The 18,375-nt window shown below is 41.2% G+C and overlaps 1 protein-coding gene across 1 annotated transcript in view; it reads right to left on the bottom strand.

Moving 5' to 3' along the window:
* The window catches only part of TMEFF1 (transmembrane protein with EGF like and two follistatin like domains 1), a 216,845-nt gene that overhangs the window by 40,695 nt on the left and 157,775 nt on the right, over positions 1-18,375 (bottom strand). Inside the window, exon 5 of the mRNA XM_084620250.1 lies at positions 13,980-14,076. Within this exon, the coding sequence (XP_084476376.1) occupies positions 13,980-14,076 (97 nt within the window). The remainder of the gene's footprint in view (positions 1-13,979; positions 14,077-18,375) is intronic.

Here is an 18,375-nt window from a genome sequence, read left to right as displayed (position 1 = left end):
AAGTGGCCTTGAGTAATGAGGTGGCCGATGTGTGCTCCCCATCCTGTGAGGGATGTATCTGTGATGGTAATTGAAGGGGGATCTTGTCGGAAAGGAATTCCAGTGCAGAGGTTGATGGGAGAGGTTAACCAGAGAAGTTAGTCCTTGACTTTCTGGGGCATAGTTAGTAATCTGTTTAGCCTGTGCTTGTTTGGTTTGTATACCATGGCAAGCCAACCCTGAAGTCATCGCATGTACAGGTGCGCATTTGCTACCACAAATGTGCAAGCAGCTATATGTCCTAAGAGCTGTAGGGAATCTTGGACTGTAGTCTGTGGGCTGGCACGTATCTGGGTAATAAGGATGCCCATTGTGTGGAATCTGTCCTGGGGGAGAGATACAAGACCAGTGGTGGAATCGAGGTGGGTGCCCATGAAATCAATTTGTTGGGTAGATTGTAAGGTAGATTTGTTTTTGTTTATTTGCAGGCCCACGGTGCGGAAGCATTGAAGGGTTGCAAGAGTTGCGTGGTTCACTTCTAACTGAGTAAAAAGAAAAGGAGTACTTGTGGCACCTTAGAGACTAACCAATTTTATTTGAGCATAAGCTTTCGTGAGTTACAGCTCACTTCATCGGATGCATACTGTGGAAAGTGTAGAAGATCTTTTTATACACACAAATCATGAAAAAATACCTCCCCCCACCCCACTCTCCTGCTGGTAATAGCTTATCTAAAGTGATCACTCTCCTTACAATGTGTATGATAATCAAGTTGGGCCATTTCCAGCACAAATCCGAAAGCTTATGCTCAAATAAATGTGTTAGTCTCCAAGGTGCCACAAGTACTCCTTTTCTTTTTGCGAATACAGACTAACACGGTTGTTACTCTGAAACCCTTCTAAACTGAGTGGGAGACTTGAGGAGACAGTCGTCCAGGTAAGGAAATATGAGGATTCCTTTTTTTCTGAGATGTGTTATTACAACTGCTAGCACCTTGGAGAAGACATGTGGTGCGGTATAGAGGCCAAATGGGAGGACTCTATATTGGTAATGTTGCGCTCCCACAGCAAACCAGAGGAAATGTTGATGGGCAGGGTGGATAGAGACATGGAAATATACGTCTTGGAGGTCAAGGATTGAAAACCAATCTCCTTGTTCCAGCGTCGGAATTATCATTGGGAGAGTAACCATCCGGAATTTCTGTTTCTTGATGAACTTGTTCAAACGTCGAAGATCGAGGATAGGGCGCCAACAGCCATTTTTATTTTCTGTCAAGAAGTAGTGGGAGTAAAACCCTTTCCCTCTGTGTTGAAGGGGTACCTCCTCTATTGCTTCGAGATGTATGAGATGTTGTACCTCTTGACAGAGCAACTGTTTGTGAGAGGGGTCCCTGACTAGGGATGGGGTGGGAGGTAAGGCAAGGAAGGGTATGGCATAACCCAATCTGATAATTTCCAGGACCCATCTGCCTTTAGTGATGGTTTTCCAATTGGCCAGGAATGGACACAAATGGTGTCCAAAAAAATGGTTGGTTGGAGTTGGAACTGGAGGGGATGTGAGGTTTTCTATACCCTCGACCAAGACTTCAAATTTGTTTATTTGGGTTAGGAGGGTGGGTTGCTGTTGTTTGCGAAGGGCAAATGTCTTTGGTTCCTGGGCTTATGTCGTTGGTGGTGTTGCGTATCATATTGTCCGAAAAGTGGACGTTGCGCAAAGGTATGGTAATGCAGCCATTGGTATGGCTGATCTCTACATTGTCTCTTCTTTGAGGCAGGTATTTGGATGCCTAAGGATCGGAGTGTGGCACGGGAGTCCTTCATGGAGTGAAGGACCTCATTGGTTGTAGAGACGAAGATCTTGTCTCCATCGAAAGGGAGATCTTTGACTATATTCTGTATCTCCTTCAGAAAGGAGAAAGAAGCAAGCCATGAGGCCCGCTGCATGACGACAGCCGTGGCTGTGGATCTGGCCACTGCGTCCGCAGCATCAAGGGCAGCTTGAAGAACTGTGTGGGAGATCAATTGGCCCTCGGACACCACGGCTTTAAAATCTTGTCGTTTATCCTCCGACACAATAAATTGCATTACTTTAGCATAATTTTTGTGGTCAGAGTTTGCTAAGCGCGCCACATAGTTCGCTACTCTAAATTGAAAAGTGGAAGAAGAATACACTTTGCGGCTGAAGGAGTCCATTCCCTTGTTATCTTTGTCTGAAGGAGTGGAGTGGAAGTGCTGGTATTTGTTTTTCTGATTGGCCGTGTCGACCACTAGCGAATTAGGTGAGGGGTGCGTAAATAGAAACTCAGAACCCTTAGATAGGACAAAATATTTACGGTCCAATCTCTTGCTAGTGGGTGTTATTGTAGCTGGGGTCTGCCAAATAGCTTTAGCAGGTTCCATAATGGCCCCATTAATTGGTAGGGCTATTTTGGGGGAGGTCATAGCTTGCAGGATGTCGGTAAGTTCGTGGTATGTTTCAGGTACCTCCTCCTGGGTAATCTTGAGCTCTTCTGCTACTCTCTGAAACAACTCTAGAAAGTGAGGAAGCTCATCATCAGTAGTGGGAGGTGGTGGGGGTACCATGGCGTCTTGTGGTGTTATCACTATAGAAGAGGTGTGCGGGGCAGTGTCCTTTGTAGGGGTGGCGGCCACTTCAGTTCTTATCTGGGTTTCAGTGTAAGCAGGCAGTGGAGAGGGTCTGACAGCTTTCCTCTGGGCAGCCCGTGAAAGACCTGAGTGTGGTGTGGTGTAGGTCTATGGACCCCGGTGTGGCCATCCAGGGGTGTAGATAGCCTTGAGGATATGGAGATTGTGCTGTAATGTGTCTCCCAGTTGAAGGTAACTGAATCTGGGGAGAGTATTGAGAGGAAAACTTCTGGTCATCATATTCCTCTTCCTCGTCCTCCCACACTTCATTGGAGGGGTTTGAAGTGGTAGGGGAGTACTGAAGGTAGGGTGCTAACGGTCTCAGTGAGAGGCTGGTGCTGAGAAGAGGAGAGTCAGGAGCATGGGACACCCTTAATTCCTCTGGCTGTAAAAACTGCGGTGGAGCTGAGTGACCAGGAGTTGGTGCCAGTGTAGCTGGTGGAAGCAGAGTCTGCTAGGGCATCTGCTGGAGCACCGAAGGGTGTCCCGGGGGTGCAAGCTGGCTCCGTGGAATAGGAGCCCCTGAGGTAGGCCCTGCAAGGGAGTCTAGAGATGTCAGCAGGCTCGGTGCTAAGAGTGGCAGCTGCAAAAGCGGCGCTGCAAGATCAAAGGGTGGTGCTGCAGCTGCCGCTTGTACTGTCGGCACCGTAGCAGCTCTTGGCACCATACTGACAGAGGAGGCCGAGGGAGAGCTGAAAGAGGCAGGCAACTGGAAGCCCTGAGCCTCGGCACCATGTAGTGGGGCAGCCGACTCGCAGTCAGTGCCTGAGGTGCCTGCCACGTGGAAAGTGCTGAGCCGCGGAGCGGCAGTTACTGGTGACAGGAGAGCCTGTTTTAACTTCTTCCTCAAGGAACGGCTCCTGAGGGGAGAGGAAACTGGCCATGTTTTTTTCCTTTTGTTTTGCCTCTGAAGGCTGTCACAGAGGTTTGCTGGCCAGGGTCAGACGCACGTCTGAGGGAGTTTTCCAGGAGCAGCTTTTTAAGCCTGAGCTCCCTGTCCTTGCGGGTTCGCGCTTTCAATTTGTTGCAGTGGACACATTTTTGGGATACATGAGACTCCCCCAAACAGCGTACACACTGTGAATGCCCGTCCAAGATGGACATGGCATCTTTACAGGAGACGCATCTCTTGAAGCCTGGGGATCCAGGTATGACCGAAACCATGGAGGTTTTTTTTGTTTTTGTTTTTTTAAAGAAATAAATGTAACAGTTAATGTAACTTATCTAAGTATCAGAGGGGTAGCCCTGTTAATCTGGATCTGGAAAAGTGGCAAAGAGTCCTGTGGCACCTTATAGACTAACAGATGTACTGGAGTATAAGCTTTTGTGGGTGAATACCCACTTCGTCGGACCACTTTCTACCAAGCTGCCTTCTACTTTGCAATTCTCAACCAGTTCCTCCCTATTTGTTAAAATCAAATCTAGAACAGCCTCTCCCTTAGTAGCTTAGTAATAGCTTTCTCCACCAATCAAGTTTTTAATGGTCAGTACCTTAAAAATACTATTATACAATCCCTTTTATTCCTGGACTGTGGCAGCTCAATTTTACATAATTTGTTTACATGGATCCACTATTTAATTTGATTTGTTTTCCTATACGTTTTACAATTTTACAAACAAGTGTTCAGGAGAAAAGAGGAATAATTAAGGAGGATTATTCCGGCTGACCTGTATTCACCAAAAATAAGGTTAACATGTTTATTAGCAGCTATTTAAACTTTACTTTGTCATAACCTAGAAGGGCCACAAAGTTTCTTTTGTGGTCGCTGAATAAAGTAGAAACATGTTTAATGTCAAACATCATTCATATTGATCTAAATATCACTAAAAATGTTTCTTTTCAAAAAGTGAATGTTGTCGAACATTAATCCAGAAAGCTCTTTCTAGGGATCAGTTGCCAATCTTTTGAAAATCCACATCATGTTTCAAAACAGGGCTTTGACATTTTATAAAATAAGAGTGAGCATGCTCAGTACCTCATTTGCACATCTTATCCATTAAAAAAAAAACTGGAATAGGTAAAACTGTAATCCTCTGTCAGGACTAATGAAATGCAATATTTGAAGTTTTACAATTAATCGGTTTTTGGCGTTCGGTAAGAAAAATACATGAGACTTAAAATTATCTTGTTTTGCATTCTTTTAACTCAGAAATGGATAAATTAGTTTTTGCCAAAAAAGAGAAATGAGTTGGGGGAGAATCTCTTTCACTCAATGTTTCACCCTGGAAATATTTTTGCTAAAGTTATGACAGGCTGGAAAAAGGGTTTTTTAATAAAAAGTCTTTCTAACCCTTAATTAGCCAGTCACTAGAGTGTAACATGTCATCTTATACAGTTATCTAAGGACTTTTCTACACAGCAAGTAACTGAACTGCAAGCCAGGGTGTGAATCTATAGCCCACCAGCTACAGTCCCAGATTTTTACTGCACTATAGCTGAGTCGACATGGGATGTTACTGTGTGGCAAGCTGGTGCGTTGTAGATTCAGACCCTGGCTTGCAGCACAGTAACTTGCTCTGCAGACAAGCCCTAAGCAATGTTTTGGCATGATAAAGCGGGGATGTACCACATAACAGAGTGTAAAAAGCAGAAGAGGCTCATTTAGTTCCCTATTAATATATGCTAATTTCTGTGATGGAAGATACTTTGCATCTGAAAAAATATTACAAAATATGAGATGGTTGTACTGAATTACAATGTCCCTAGCGCAAGAAAGATAAAGGGAAAGAAAACTGACTTGGACAGCTGAATTGTACAATCCTTAAATCCTCATTTTATTTATTTTAAAATTAGGGTGTTGATTAATCACAGGTAACTCACGCAATTAACTTAAAAACATTAATTGTCATTAAAAAAATTAATCACGATTAATCGCAGTTTTCATCACACTGTTAAACAATAGAATACCAATTGAAATGTATTAAATATTTTGGATGTTTTTCTACATTTTCATACGTATTGTATTCTGTGTTGTAATTGAAATCAAAGTGTATATTATTTTTATTACAAATATTTGCACTGTAAAAATGATAAACTAAAGAAAAAGTATTTTTCAGCTCACCTCATACAAGTCCTGTAGTGCAATCTCTTTATCATGAAAGTGAAATTTACAAATGTAATTTTTTTTGTTACATAACTGCACGCAAAAAACAAACAATGGAAAACTTCAGAGCCTACAAGTCCACTCAGTCCTACATGTTCAGCCAATCACTAAGACAAACAAGTTTGTTTACATTTACAGGAGATAATGCTGCCCACTTCTTATTTACAATGTCACCAGAAAGTGAGAACAGGCATTTGCATGGCACTTTTGTAGCTGGCATTGGAAGTTATTTACATGCCAGGTCTGCTAAACATTCGTATGCCCCTTCATGCTTCAGCCACCATTCCAGAGGACATGCTTCCATGCTGATGATGGTCATTAAAAAAATAATGTGTTAATTAAATTTGTGATTGAACTCCTTCAGGGAGAATTGTATGTCCCCTGCTCTGTTTTACTTGCATTCTACCATATATTTCACGTTATAGCCATCTCGGATGATGACCCAGGACATGTTGTTCATTTTAAGAACACTTTCACTGCAGATCTGACAAAATGCAAAGAAGGTACCAATGTGAGATTTCTAAAAATAGACACAGCCCTCAACCCAAGGTTTAAGAATCTGAAGTGCCTTCCAAAATCTGAGAGGGACGAGGTATGCAGCATGCTTTCAGAAGTCTTAAAAGAGCAACACTCCAATGCGGAAACTACAGAACCCGAACTACCAAAAAGAAAATCGACGTTCTGCTGGTGGCATCTGACTCAGATAATGAAAATGAACACATCAGTCAGCATTGTTTTGGATTGTTATCGAGTAGAACCATCAACATGGACAAATGTCCCCTGGAATGGTGGTTGAAGCATGACGGGACATATCAATCTTTAGCGCATCTGGCACATAAATATCTTGCAATGCTGGATACAACAGTGCCATGGGGATGCCTGTTCTCACTTTCAGGCAACATTGTAAACAAGAAGTGGGCAGCATTATCTCATGCAAATTGTAAACAAACTTGTTTGTCTGAGGGATTGGCTGAACAAGAAGTAGGACTGAGTGGACTTGCAAGCTCTAAAATTTTACATTGTTTAATTTTTGAATGCAGGGGATTTTGTACATAATTCTACATTTTTAAGTTCAACTTTTGTGACAAAGAGATTGCACAACAGTACTTGTATTAGGTAATTGAAAAATACTATTTATTTTGTTTTTTTACAGTGCAAATACTTGTAATCAAAAATAAATAAAAAGTGAACACTGTACACTTTGTATTCTGTATTGTAATTGAAATCAATATATTTGCAAATGTAGAAAACATCCAATAATATTTATATAAATGGCATTCTATTATTGTTTAACAGTGCGATTAATCGTGATTAAATTTTAATCGTTTGACAGCCCAGTTTAAAACATATTCATATTTATTATGTTGCCTTCAATTTGATAAGAGTTTTGGTATGTCAAAAAGGGACAAGTAGAAAACAGCAAGACAACAAAATTAAAGCTTAAAAAAGCAGATGTCATTTGGTACGTTGTTGAGAGATCTGAACCCTCAGGAAAAAGTATGCATACTTGATACCACACCTTTCTCATCAGAACATCTTAAAGAATTCACAAATATGTTCATGTTTCTGTTGCCAGTTAACTTGCCAGAGTTGCAGGTGGATATTGCGAAAAGGATGATTCTGTGCTTCATGCTACTACATCAGGTTTCAGAGGATTACAGATAAACTTAGAGATGGAAAAATGTATTAGGCATCCCTGATATCCATTAATGGTAAAATTTTAATATTAAGACCAAAATGAAGGTATCTTATTGTTCTTTAGATTCCTTATCAAATCTGCATCAGGTGCCATTTGTTTCAGCTATAAAAAAATTGACTCACTGTTCTTGCTGCTTGTAATAATATTAAAAGCATGTAGTCCTAAATGCTCCTTGCACCGAAAAAGTAGTTGATTAAAACACTACACTATAAAGATTAAAAACATATGCTACACACATACGTATGTTTATTTAAGCTTTATGCAACAGTGGTTTTAATGTTTCAATAAATATTGAAACATTTGATTGCAAGTTGATTGCATATTGGTAGGATTGTCTGTTACTTACTATTACATGAGCAAACAGAACAACACTGTAAAGTACAATACATGCTGGAAAAAGTTACAATGTAGTTTTCCTATGGTATAACTAAGGAAAACCAACTATGGAGGTTTCAATTGCTGCCCTACACTATTTAAATGCCTTAGCCTTTTTTACAGCTTTAGAACATACTAACCTCCAAGAATGCCTCAAACGCTATATTGGCATATCTGATTCTCCTCCTCACCAGGTTTCATTCCCAAACCATTTCAAAATTCAACTCAAAACACACTTCTTTTTTACTGCCCACAGTCAGTGAGCATTTGGCCAGTTTCCTATACCAGTGCTTACATGTATCAGCTTTTCTTATCTCTTCTTGTCTACTGTCCCTATCTGCTCCTCTCTCACCTTTTTACGATACCATTTTGACCCTTATATGTGTCGTACATTGCCCCTTCAATTCAGTGCAGAAGGGGGTTTGGTCAGACCAGCGGGGGATAGACAACTCTTTGGGTCCTAAGGAAGGCACTGTGACTTTTCCCTTCTCCAGGTTTACTCTCCTCATGGGCACCAGGAATGCCTACACAGGTGCGACAAGTCACGGGACTATGCCACCCTGTGAAAATCCATGACTAGCCAGTTTGAGGATGGGTTACTGGATCCAATCGGCTCCTGCATCATCCCCCTCTAGGGATACAAGGCCTCCTGGGAATGGTTGGCCATTCAGCCCCCACCCAGCCCTCCCTTGTGGTCTGTATGTGCCTGGCTGGATCTCTGGGGATATGGTGGGCCTAGCCAGATCACCTTTTTAGTGGTTGGGAAGGGATTTTCCCCACCAGTCAAGACTGGCCTATTTCAGACTGGGTTTTTTACCTCCTTCACAGAAGCCCAGAGGATTGGCTGGTTACTTAGGCCAAGTCTACACCTAAAAATTAGATTGATCTAGCTACATAGCTCAGGACTGTGAAGAATGCCACTCCCTGTGTGACATAGTTTGGTTAACCTAACCCCCACTGTAGACAGAAGAATTCTTCCATCCACCTAGCTACCACCTCTTGGAGAGGCAAATTAACTACATCCATAGAAAAAAACCTTCTGTTGAGTAGGAAGCATCTATACCAGGGGTGGTTAATAGGTGGACTGTGGACCAAATCTGGACTGCCAGAGGCTTTTGAATGGACCACAAAATCTTTGTATTTACTTATTATCATTATCATTATTACTTTTTAAATTATTTACTCTGGAATCTGGACCTTAACTATACCTTGCCCAAGAAATTTGGACCTTGCCAAAAAATAATTGATCATCCCTGATCTACACTACGGTGCTACAGGAGCACAGCTGTGCCACTGTAGCTACTATAGTGTAGACATATCTTGAGGGTAGTGAAGAGGAATAACAAATTTAAAACAAAAACAAACAAAAACCAGCTTTGTTACAGCTTGCGTCCAGCATCCAGTGTGAATGAATGGACTAAAAGGGTGACCTGAACACCAGACTCAGGAGAGACTGACACAGACTGAAATTGGTTTGGGACAAGGGTGGTCTTAAGTTTCCGCAGACAGAGGCCTGGTTTATACTAAAATGTTGGGTTGACCCAGCTTCATCACTCCAGGGGTTTGAAAAATTCCCATCCTTGTGCAATGTAGTTAAACTGACTAACTCCTGATGGAAGAATTCTACCACCTCTCAGGGAGGTGGATTATCTACACTGACAGGAGAATCCCTTCTGTCAGTGTAGGTAGCATCTAAACCAGGGGTGGGCAAACTTTTTGGCCTGAGGGCCACATCCGGGTTGCGAAACTTTATGGAGGGCCGGGTAGGGAAGGCTGTGCCTCCCCGAACAGCCTGGACCCCACCCCCTATCCTCCCCCTCCCACTTCTCGCCCCCTGACTGCCCCCCTCAGAACCACCGACCCATCCAACCCCCCCGCTCCTTGTCCCCTGACTGCCCCTTCCTGGGACCCCTGCCCCTAACCGTTCCCTGGGACCCCACCCCCATCTGACTGCCCCCTGTCCCCTGACTGCCCCCTAGAACCCCCAGGCCCTTATCCAACCCCTCCCCCCCTTACCATGCTGCTCAGAGTAGCAGGAGCTCACAGCCATACCACCGCCCTGCCCGGCAGGAGTGCTGGTGTCACGTCATGCTGAGGCTGCAGGGGAGGGGGGAAAGTGGGGAAGGGGCCACGGGCTAGCCTCCCCAGCCGGGAGCTCAAGGGCTGGGCAGGACAGTCCTGCGGTCTGGATGTGGCCTGAGGGCCATAGTTTGCCCACCTCTGATCTAAACTGAAGCGCTACAGAGGCGCAATTGCAGCTGTAGCATTTAAAGAGTAGACAAACCCTCAGTCACCTTCCTGAGTACCCTCATCCTCCATACAAGAAGAGGGTTTAAAGGATCTCAGCACAGGCTGAGTCCCCAGTTGAAGGCTACTGGGGTAAAGCTGAGTCCCATCTCCCCTTCTTGGTTAAACTGGATAATCTTACCACACTGGATGCAAATAACTACCCGCTAGTTAAAAAGTAGGGTGGGATGGCGGCTTCACTCTCATTCCCATATACATGTTTTGGGATTCATTTAACAGAGTTGTGGGCTGCTGCATGAAACCCATTCCTGTTGAATTTGTCCGGTTTTCTGCAGGTTTGGAGTAGTATGAGATTCTTGTATAATGGGCACTAAAAACCATGGATTTAGCAGAGACACTGGTTTTATGGCCCATTACAACAATTTCTAACACACCCTGCTGCAAGCTAACCCTTGATTGTCCCACAATTGCAGAGTTGTTAATCACTCACTTCATTGTAAGTGGTCTCCTACAACATGGAACACCTTATGCTTAACAATGTGTCCCATCGTGTATTTAGCTTAGACACTCTGGTTATCTTCTCCAGGCCTGAGGAAGAGCTCTGTGATGCTTGAAAGCTTCCACCAACAAAAGTTGGTCCAATAGAAGACATTTCATCAGCCACATTATCTCTCTTATATAAAAATATACTGTATTGTAACCATATTCTGTTTGTGCATACAAACTTGAGATTGTTTGTGCATGTGTTAATGCTTATTATATAGTATTTAAAAGCCTTTACATAAAAGTCTGTTTACTTCTAAAAATATATATTATAATTATCACCAATGTATGAAATGAAAAACAATGATGAATTAGATTTCTAAGATGTTTCCTCAACATAATTTCTTTCTGCATTATCATACAGGAATATTACACAGTATACTAATTTGCATCTATTTGAACATTAAATTTTCCAACTGTGGCATGTCATTTGTGACAACCATCTGCTCAGACGTCACTTTTCTCTTAATCAGTCCACTTAACATTAAAGTCAACAATAACAATTTCTACAGACACTGTAAAAGTGATAAAGTTGTTTATATTTTTGCATTTAATTTACCATGCACTCCTACCACTTGTGTTCTAACTAGATAACATTTCTGGAGCATCAAACAAAATGAAAAAAAAAATACAAAACCCAACATAAAGCCTGAGTTCTTCAAGCTCTGCATGTTCTTGCATAATAAAAATGTGTTATAGTTCTGATCAGAGACCACTGGAATGTTATAAACTCTAATGTTAGTTAAAAAGCTGAGTTAAGAGCAATTTCAAGACTCACAATTCAGTTTCTTTAAGGAGAATGAAAGTTTAAAAAGATCGAAGATTAATCTTGGGGCATAACTCAGTTGCACACAACAGCATTTGTTTTTATCTCTTTAGATAGATAGATAGATAGAGCATCGATAACTACATAAACAAACTCCCTTTGTTTTAAAATGAAGTTATTTATGTTGAAAAAAGTCATGTACTCAAAAGTTAGGAAGCACTAGGATTAAGGGTTGCACAGGCAATCTTAATCCTTCCCCTTGTGTGTACGTATCTGTGACCCAGAAACCTCTTGATGCCAACTGGCTGAGCACACAGGGTGACAGGAACCACCTGGGTTCACCAAAAGAACGTCATGTAAGGTTTCTAATGTCAGTCTACATTACGCTGGTCATCATAATCATTGCAAGAGGTATGTATGGAACATAAGTGAGGAGCTAGGTATAGATACTAAAAATCATGTTCTTGAAGTCTGCAGTTAACAAAAGTCATGCCTTGAGACAAGCTTCTCCAGACAGGAGCTGGGAAACACTTATCTCCGTGGTTGCCCATTGTGTGTGTTATCATAGCAACCTGTTAGCATACTGAGTCAAAAGCTACTTCAAAGATTGTGAAGACTTCAGAGGAAAATCAACAGGAAGAAGTAAACAGCACAGAGGGTGGGACCCTATTTTCAGGTGCAGATCAAAGGTTTGGTCTGGTCTGGTCTATCTGGGGGTGCAGAGACTTTGGGTAGGCTATTCTGTAGGAAAAAGGGAACATCCTGTGAGTTAAGTTTAGGCTCTAGAAAGGATGTTATGATTTTGTTTTATATGTAACTATTTGTTTCCAATATTTTTACTTCCCATCATTTGAATCTCTATTCCTTGACAATATACTTATTTTTGTTTATAGTATAAATATATCTAAGTGCTGTGTGTTGAGTGGAGTGGTGACCCTGACTTAAAACTGGTGAGCTGAGGTATATTATTCCTTAGGGAAAAGGGGATCTAAGAATTTTGAGAGTGTTCAGTGGAACAGAGGCTGGACACTACAGGGGAATGCTCAGAGGACTTGGCAGATTGTGTGTGTGCCTGTCACTAACCTGAGAGACAAGATGGGTGAAATAGTATCTTTTTTTGGACCAACTTCTTCAAGTCTGGAGCAGAGCTCTGTGTGTGTCAGCTCGAAAGCTCGTCTTTCTCTCTCCCCAACAGAGGTGGGTCCAATAAAAGACATTACCTCACCCATCTGGTCTTTCTCATATCCTGGGACCAACATGGCTACAACAACATCACAAATATCACTAACCTGTACAACCAGAGCGAGGCCTGGAAGGCAATGGTATGATATTTCCCACAACACCTTACCCAGAGCCTCAGCAACCATAAAGCCAGTATTCACCATACAGCAGACACTAAAGATAACCTCCTTCAGCACTGCAATGCTAATGTATGACTACTTGCGAATCTGGAATGCAAAACCTTTTAACTTCTTTCTTCCCAAAGCCTAAAGGACTAAAGCCTGTAGGGCCACTCTGAGGAGCTGTCTCTTGCATGACAACACATAGTTTGGTACCTTAGAGCAGTGGTTCTCAAAGCTGGTCTGCTGTTTGTTCAGGGAAAGCCCCTGGCGGGCTGGACTGGTTTGTTTACCTGCTGCATCCGCAGGTTCGGCCGATCGCCGCTCCAGGCCAATGGGGCTGCGGGAAGCGGCGCGGGCCAAGGGACATGCTGGCCGCCCTTCCCGCAGCCCCCATTGGCTTGGAGCAGCAAACCGTGGCCAGTGGGAGCCGCGATCGGCCGAACCTGCGGACACAGCAGGTAAACAAACAGGTCTGAAAAAGCAGCAGACCGGCTTTGAGAACCACTGTCTTAGAGGACAGTGCTAACAGCCTAAATATATTGTCAGATGCAATATAAATATGATGTAGTGTAATCAGGGCCTCAATGTAATCTAATTTGCACATTTGCTTGTGCACTATGTATTTTCTTTAAAATTCTCTAAAAACTATTCCTTGCATGGTCCTTTACTTTGACAACTGACAGATATTTTTCTTTTCATAAGAGGGGTTTCCCAAAGATGTGTTTCAGAGGTCAAATGTCACAATGACCTAGAAAAAAATTACTGAATCAGATCCCCAGTTCCGCTCAATATTTTGATCTGAAGTTTATTTTGACAGAAATGACAGCCTTGACAAAAGCCTGTACCATTTTATGGGCTACAGTAGATAATAAATCTGAACTGAGAAGTGGACTAACATTTTTCTGATTTCTTTTTTTTTTAAAGATTCCTTATTCCTTCTTACCTGAATTTAAAAAAAAATCATTAAAGCTATTTATTGTAATGATATTGATAGACTCCTTTATTTATTCATATTTTAATAATGTATTTATAATGTCCTTAATCAGAAATCAAGCTGAAATGCGATATTTGTGCCAATGAAGTATAAACCATTTGTGAAGGCTTTAAAGTAAAGCAGAAAATAAATCCTTACATGTAGCTCCTTGTTTACATATATTCACATGCAATTCTACCAAATAGCTGCAAGATTTCACATATTAAAAGTGAAGATTACTGTCAGGAATATTATCATGATTTTATCTTTTTCTTTTCTTTTTTGGAAGGAAACTTATTACTTACCCAACATTTTCTGCATCTTCATCACACTCAGCCCTGTACTTGCAAGCCCCACATTTGGAGTGTTTTCTGTGAACTTCTGTTCCAGATCCTTCATACTCTAAATAAAACAAGGCAGTGTCATCAGAAAATATGACTTCTTTTACATTATGCTATGACTCTGTCTACGCAAATTAGCTTGTGTCAGGGTTCCTTCCCCCACTCTGAACTTTAGGGTACAAATGTGGGGACCCACATGCAAGACCCCCTAAGCTTATTTTACCAGCTTAGGTTAAAACTTCCCCAAGGCACAAAGTCTTTGCCCTTAGATTAGGTAAAACGCTGCCACCACCAAGTGCTTTAACAAACCAACACTCAGCTAAGGACCACTTGGAGTTCCTATTTCCCCAAAATATCCCCCCAAGCCCTTACACCCCCTTTCCTGGGGAGGGTTGAGAATAAACAAGATGAGCACAGACCAGCCTTGGATTTTTAAGGCCCAAAAAAACCTAGTCACATTCTTAAAAAAACAGAACTTTATTAGAAGAACAAAAAAGATAAGAGAACAACTCTAAGATCAGAATGGAAGATAATCTTACAGGCAGTCAGATTCAAAACATAGAGAATCCCTCTAGGCAAAACCTTAAGTTACAAAAAGACACACAAACAGGAATACACATTTCCTCCAGCACAGCAAATTTCACAAGCCAAAACAAAGAAAACCGAATGCATTTTCTAGCTAGATTACTTACGAACTTTACAGGAGTTGGAGGGCTTGCATCCTTGATCTGTTCCCAGCAAAGGTATTACACAGACAGACAAAAGCCTTTTCCCCCCCTCCAGATCTGAAAGTATCTTGTCCCCTCATTGGTCATTTTGGGTCAGGTGCCAGCCAGGTTACCTGAGCTTCTTAACCCTTTGCAGGTAAAAGGACTTTGCCTCTGGCCAGAGGGATTTTATAGCACTGTATACAGAAAGGTGGTAACCCTTCCCTTTATATTTATGGCAGCTTGCCTTTCAACAGGAAAGCAGCTTGTAGGCATAGCGTTGTCATGTATTTATACCACAGTCATTAGCTTCACTAGTATTACTTCTTCCAAAATTGGGCAACAACTAAAGTTTGATAGAGTGATAACAATTACAAGATAGCACACAAAAACAAAAAAACCAACCAAACAAAAACCATTGCTTCATTTGCTATTTACTACTCCTTTATTGTTGTACAGAGTGATTTGCTATTGATTTTCCTCAGTTCTCTAAATCCAACACTAATATACATACTAGCTCATTTTAAGGAAACTTTATTTGACACTAACACCATATAAAACATGCACCTTTTAATACCATTTGACTGGTAATTTAATGATGTTCATGTAAAGAATGTATACATAGCCAAGCAGAAAGAAAGGAAAAAATTTTAATTGAAGTTCTGTAATTATAGACATAGTTCCATATAACTACTTGTTACATGTAATGATTTTTTCCTCTACGTCCCTGAGGATAGATTTTCTTCTACTTTGTACTAGATTATACTAATTTCTCATAGTTCCAGCCTATTCCTTTTCATGCTTATCATCATCAGTGGTTTAGGACATACAGAAGACCCAGAGCATTATCCTGATAAGATACTGATAGAAATGGAACTTCCTGTAGAAGATAGAACACATCTCCAAGGTTCAAAAATATTGGTCCTACAGGCAACAGAATTATTCTTGTGGTTCACACTGACATCACAGCTCATCAGTCACATGGGAGGAAAATGTAGATCCACAATGTTCTGATGTAGGATATCTAGAATTTGATAGATGCCTAATTTATAACTGTCAAGTATCAGAGGGGTAGCCGTGTTAGTCTGGATCAGTAAAAGCAGTAAAGAGTCCTGTGGCACCTTATAGACTAACAGACGTATTGGAGCATAAGCTTTTGTGGGTGAATATCCACTTTGTTGGATGCATGTAGTGGAAATTTCCAGAGGCAGGTATAAATACAAGCAAGCAAGCATCAGGTTAGGGATAACGAGGTTAGTTCAATCAGGGAGGATGAGGCCCTCTTCTAGCAGTTGAGGTGTGAACACCAAGGGAGGAGAAACTGCTTTTGTAGTTGGCTAGCCATTCACAGTCTTTGTTTAATCCTGAGCTGTTTATAACAATTTATAACTGTTATGACACATTTGGTGGAATATCATAGTAAATGGTGTTCTCTTTTTTTCTCTCCACGAGTTCATAAAAAATATCAAGCTGATCAAGAAAAATATAGTTTTCAAATTCAAAGTGCAGAACAATGTAACCATAAGAATATTAAGATCTTCAGAGGTACAAAAATTTCACTGGGCCAAAAGTACTGCATTGTTAGAAGGACATGGTGTATTTTAAAGGCATTATTACATGTCAAACATTGCATGTCAGATCACCGTGAATCTCTACACACTACAGGATCCTTATACACCATAATGACTTATATTTCTGTTAATTGATTCTAAATTAAAAACTCCCCAGGAAAGCAGAATATGAAAACATGTTTCATATTTCAAAGCTCACATTTTTTCTAAACTACTGTCTCAGCTTTCTTGCCTTTATTAGTGGCCAAGTTAAAGCTAAATATAAAATCTACTTGAGCCAAACACACACATTAAAAATGAAACACATTTTAATGTTGGATGGGCAATATAAATATAAAATTATCAAACACAACCAAAGCTGTGTCTAGTTATATTTTATAATACATTTATGTGTATGATGAGTGCACCTTAAAGAATTAAATCTGTCTTTATCCTTTTAAGAACACAATTTTTTCCATACTGGAATAAAAATAATATTGCAGAGAAATAGTTTAAAATAATGTGGTTAATTTAATTTCCTACAGTATTTTTTTTTTTTTACATTTGGAGTTCTGCAGCTAAATTTTCAATCTCAATAATACCATTAAAGGAACACTCTAACATCACAATACAGTGATTAAAAAAAATTGTTTAAAATAATTTCAGATACTAACCTGTCCCTGAGTCACACTGCCAATTTTGGTGGTTTTTACAACCACATTTTCCTACTTTTAAAGTGTTTTTCTCTGTTTTGTTGACTTTAAAAAGACTCAAACAGGGGAAACTGACTATACTGAAACAGTGAAATTGACTATACAAAATACAAAATGTTGTCAAAGATAAAGTTAGTAACAGAGAAAAGTATTTTCTCTCATCTCCTTCTCTTATAGTGGTCATGTGCTATTTGTAACAATAGCCAGTTAAACAAATTATGCCAGAAATGTAAATTCTAAGTTGTTGGTATCCCTTAAATGCAGCATGCCTGGGAGTATGGAAGAGGAAGAAGCCCCCTTGTACCTACATGGCTTCTTGGACCTTAGGTCTAGATGCACCTGGAGCAGATAAACTGGGATTAGATAGACAAAGAGATGAGTAAAGTCTTGGCTCCATTTCTTACTCAGTTGCCAGCACAGCTGAAAAAGCATGAGGAGAGCTGGATGCAATAATTTATAGTTGATATAAATTCAGAGTGATAGATTCATAGATTATAAAGACAGAAGGGACCATTGTCATAATCTAGTCTGACCTCCTGTATAGCAGTGGTTCTCTAAGCCGGTCTGCCGCTTGTTCAGGGAAAGCCCCTGGCAGGCTGGACCGGTTTGTTTACCTGCCGCGTCTGCAGGTTCGGCCGATCGCGGCTCCCACTGGCTGCGGTTCGCTGCTCCAGGCCAGTGGGGGCTGCGGGAAGGGCAGCCAGCATGTCCCTTGGCCTGCGCCGCTTCCTGCAGCCCCCATTGGCCCGGCGCAGCGAACCACGGTCAGTGGGAGCCGCGATTGGCCAAATCTGCAGACGCGACAGGTAAACAAACCAGTCTGGCCCGCCAGGGGCTTTTCCTGAACAAGCGGCAGACTGGCTTTGAGAACCACTGCTGTGTAGCACAGGCCATAGGACTTCCCTGAATCAATTCCTGTTTGAACTAGAGCACACCTTTTGGAAAAACATCCAATCTTGATTTTAAAGTTTCCACAGATGGAGAATCTATCAAACCCTGGGTCAATTGTTCCATGGTTAATTATCCTAATTATTGTAAATTCAAATCTCATTTCTAGTCTGAATTTGTCTATCTTCAAATTCTAGCCATAATCTTATTATGCCTTTGTCTGCTAGATTAAGAGTCCTCTATTATCAAATTTCTATTCCCCACATATGTATTTATAAACTGTGATCAAGTCACCCCTTAAGCTTTTCTTTGTTAAGCTAAATAGATTGAGCTCCTTGAGTCTTGCACCATAAGGCATGTTTTCCAATCTTTTAATTATTCCCATGGCTCTTCTCTGAACCCTCTCCAATTTATCAACATTCTTCTATCATAGATTTCAAGGCCAGAGGGACCAACTGCAACAATCTGGTCTGACCTCCTGTAGACTAGGACTTCCAGGCCA

This window comes from Lepidochelys olivacea (assembly GCF_965140295.1).
Source record: "Lepidochelys olivacea isolate rLepOli2 genome assembly, chromosome: 2".
NCBI lineage: Eukaryota > Metazoa > Chordata > Testudines > Cheloniidae > Lepidochelys > Lepidochelys olivacea.
The sequence above is the reverse complement of the archived record's forward strand: the minus strand, read 5'-3'. Positions and strand labels throughout refer to the sequence as shown.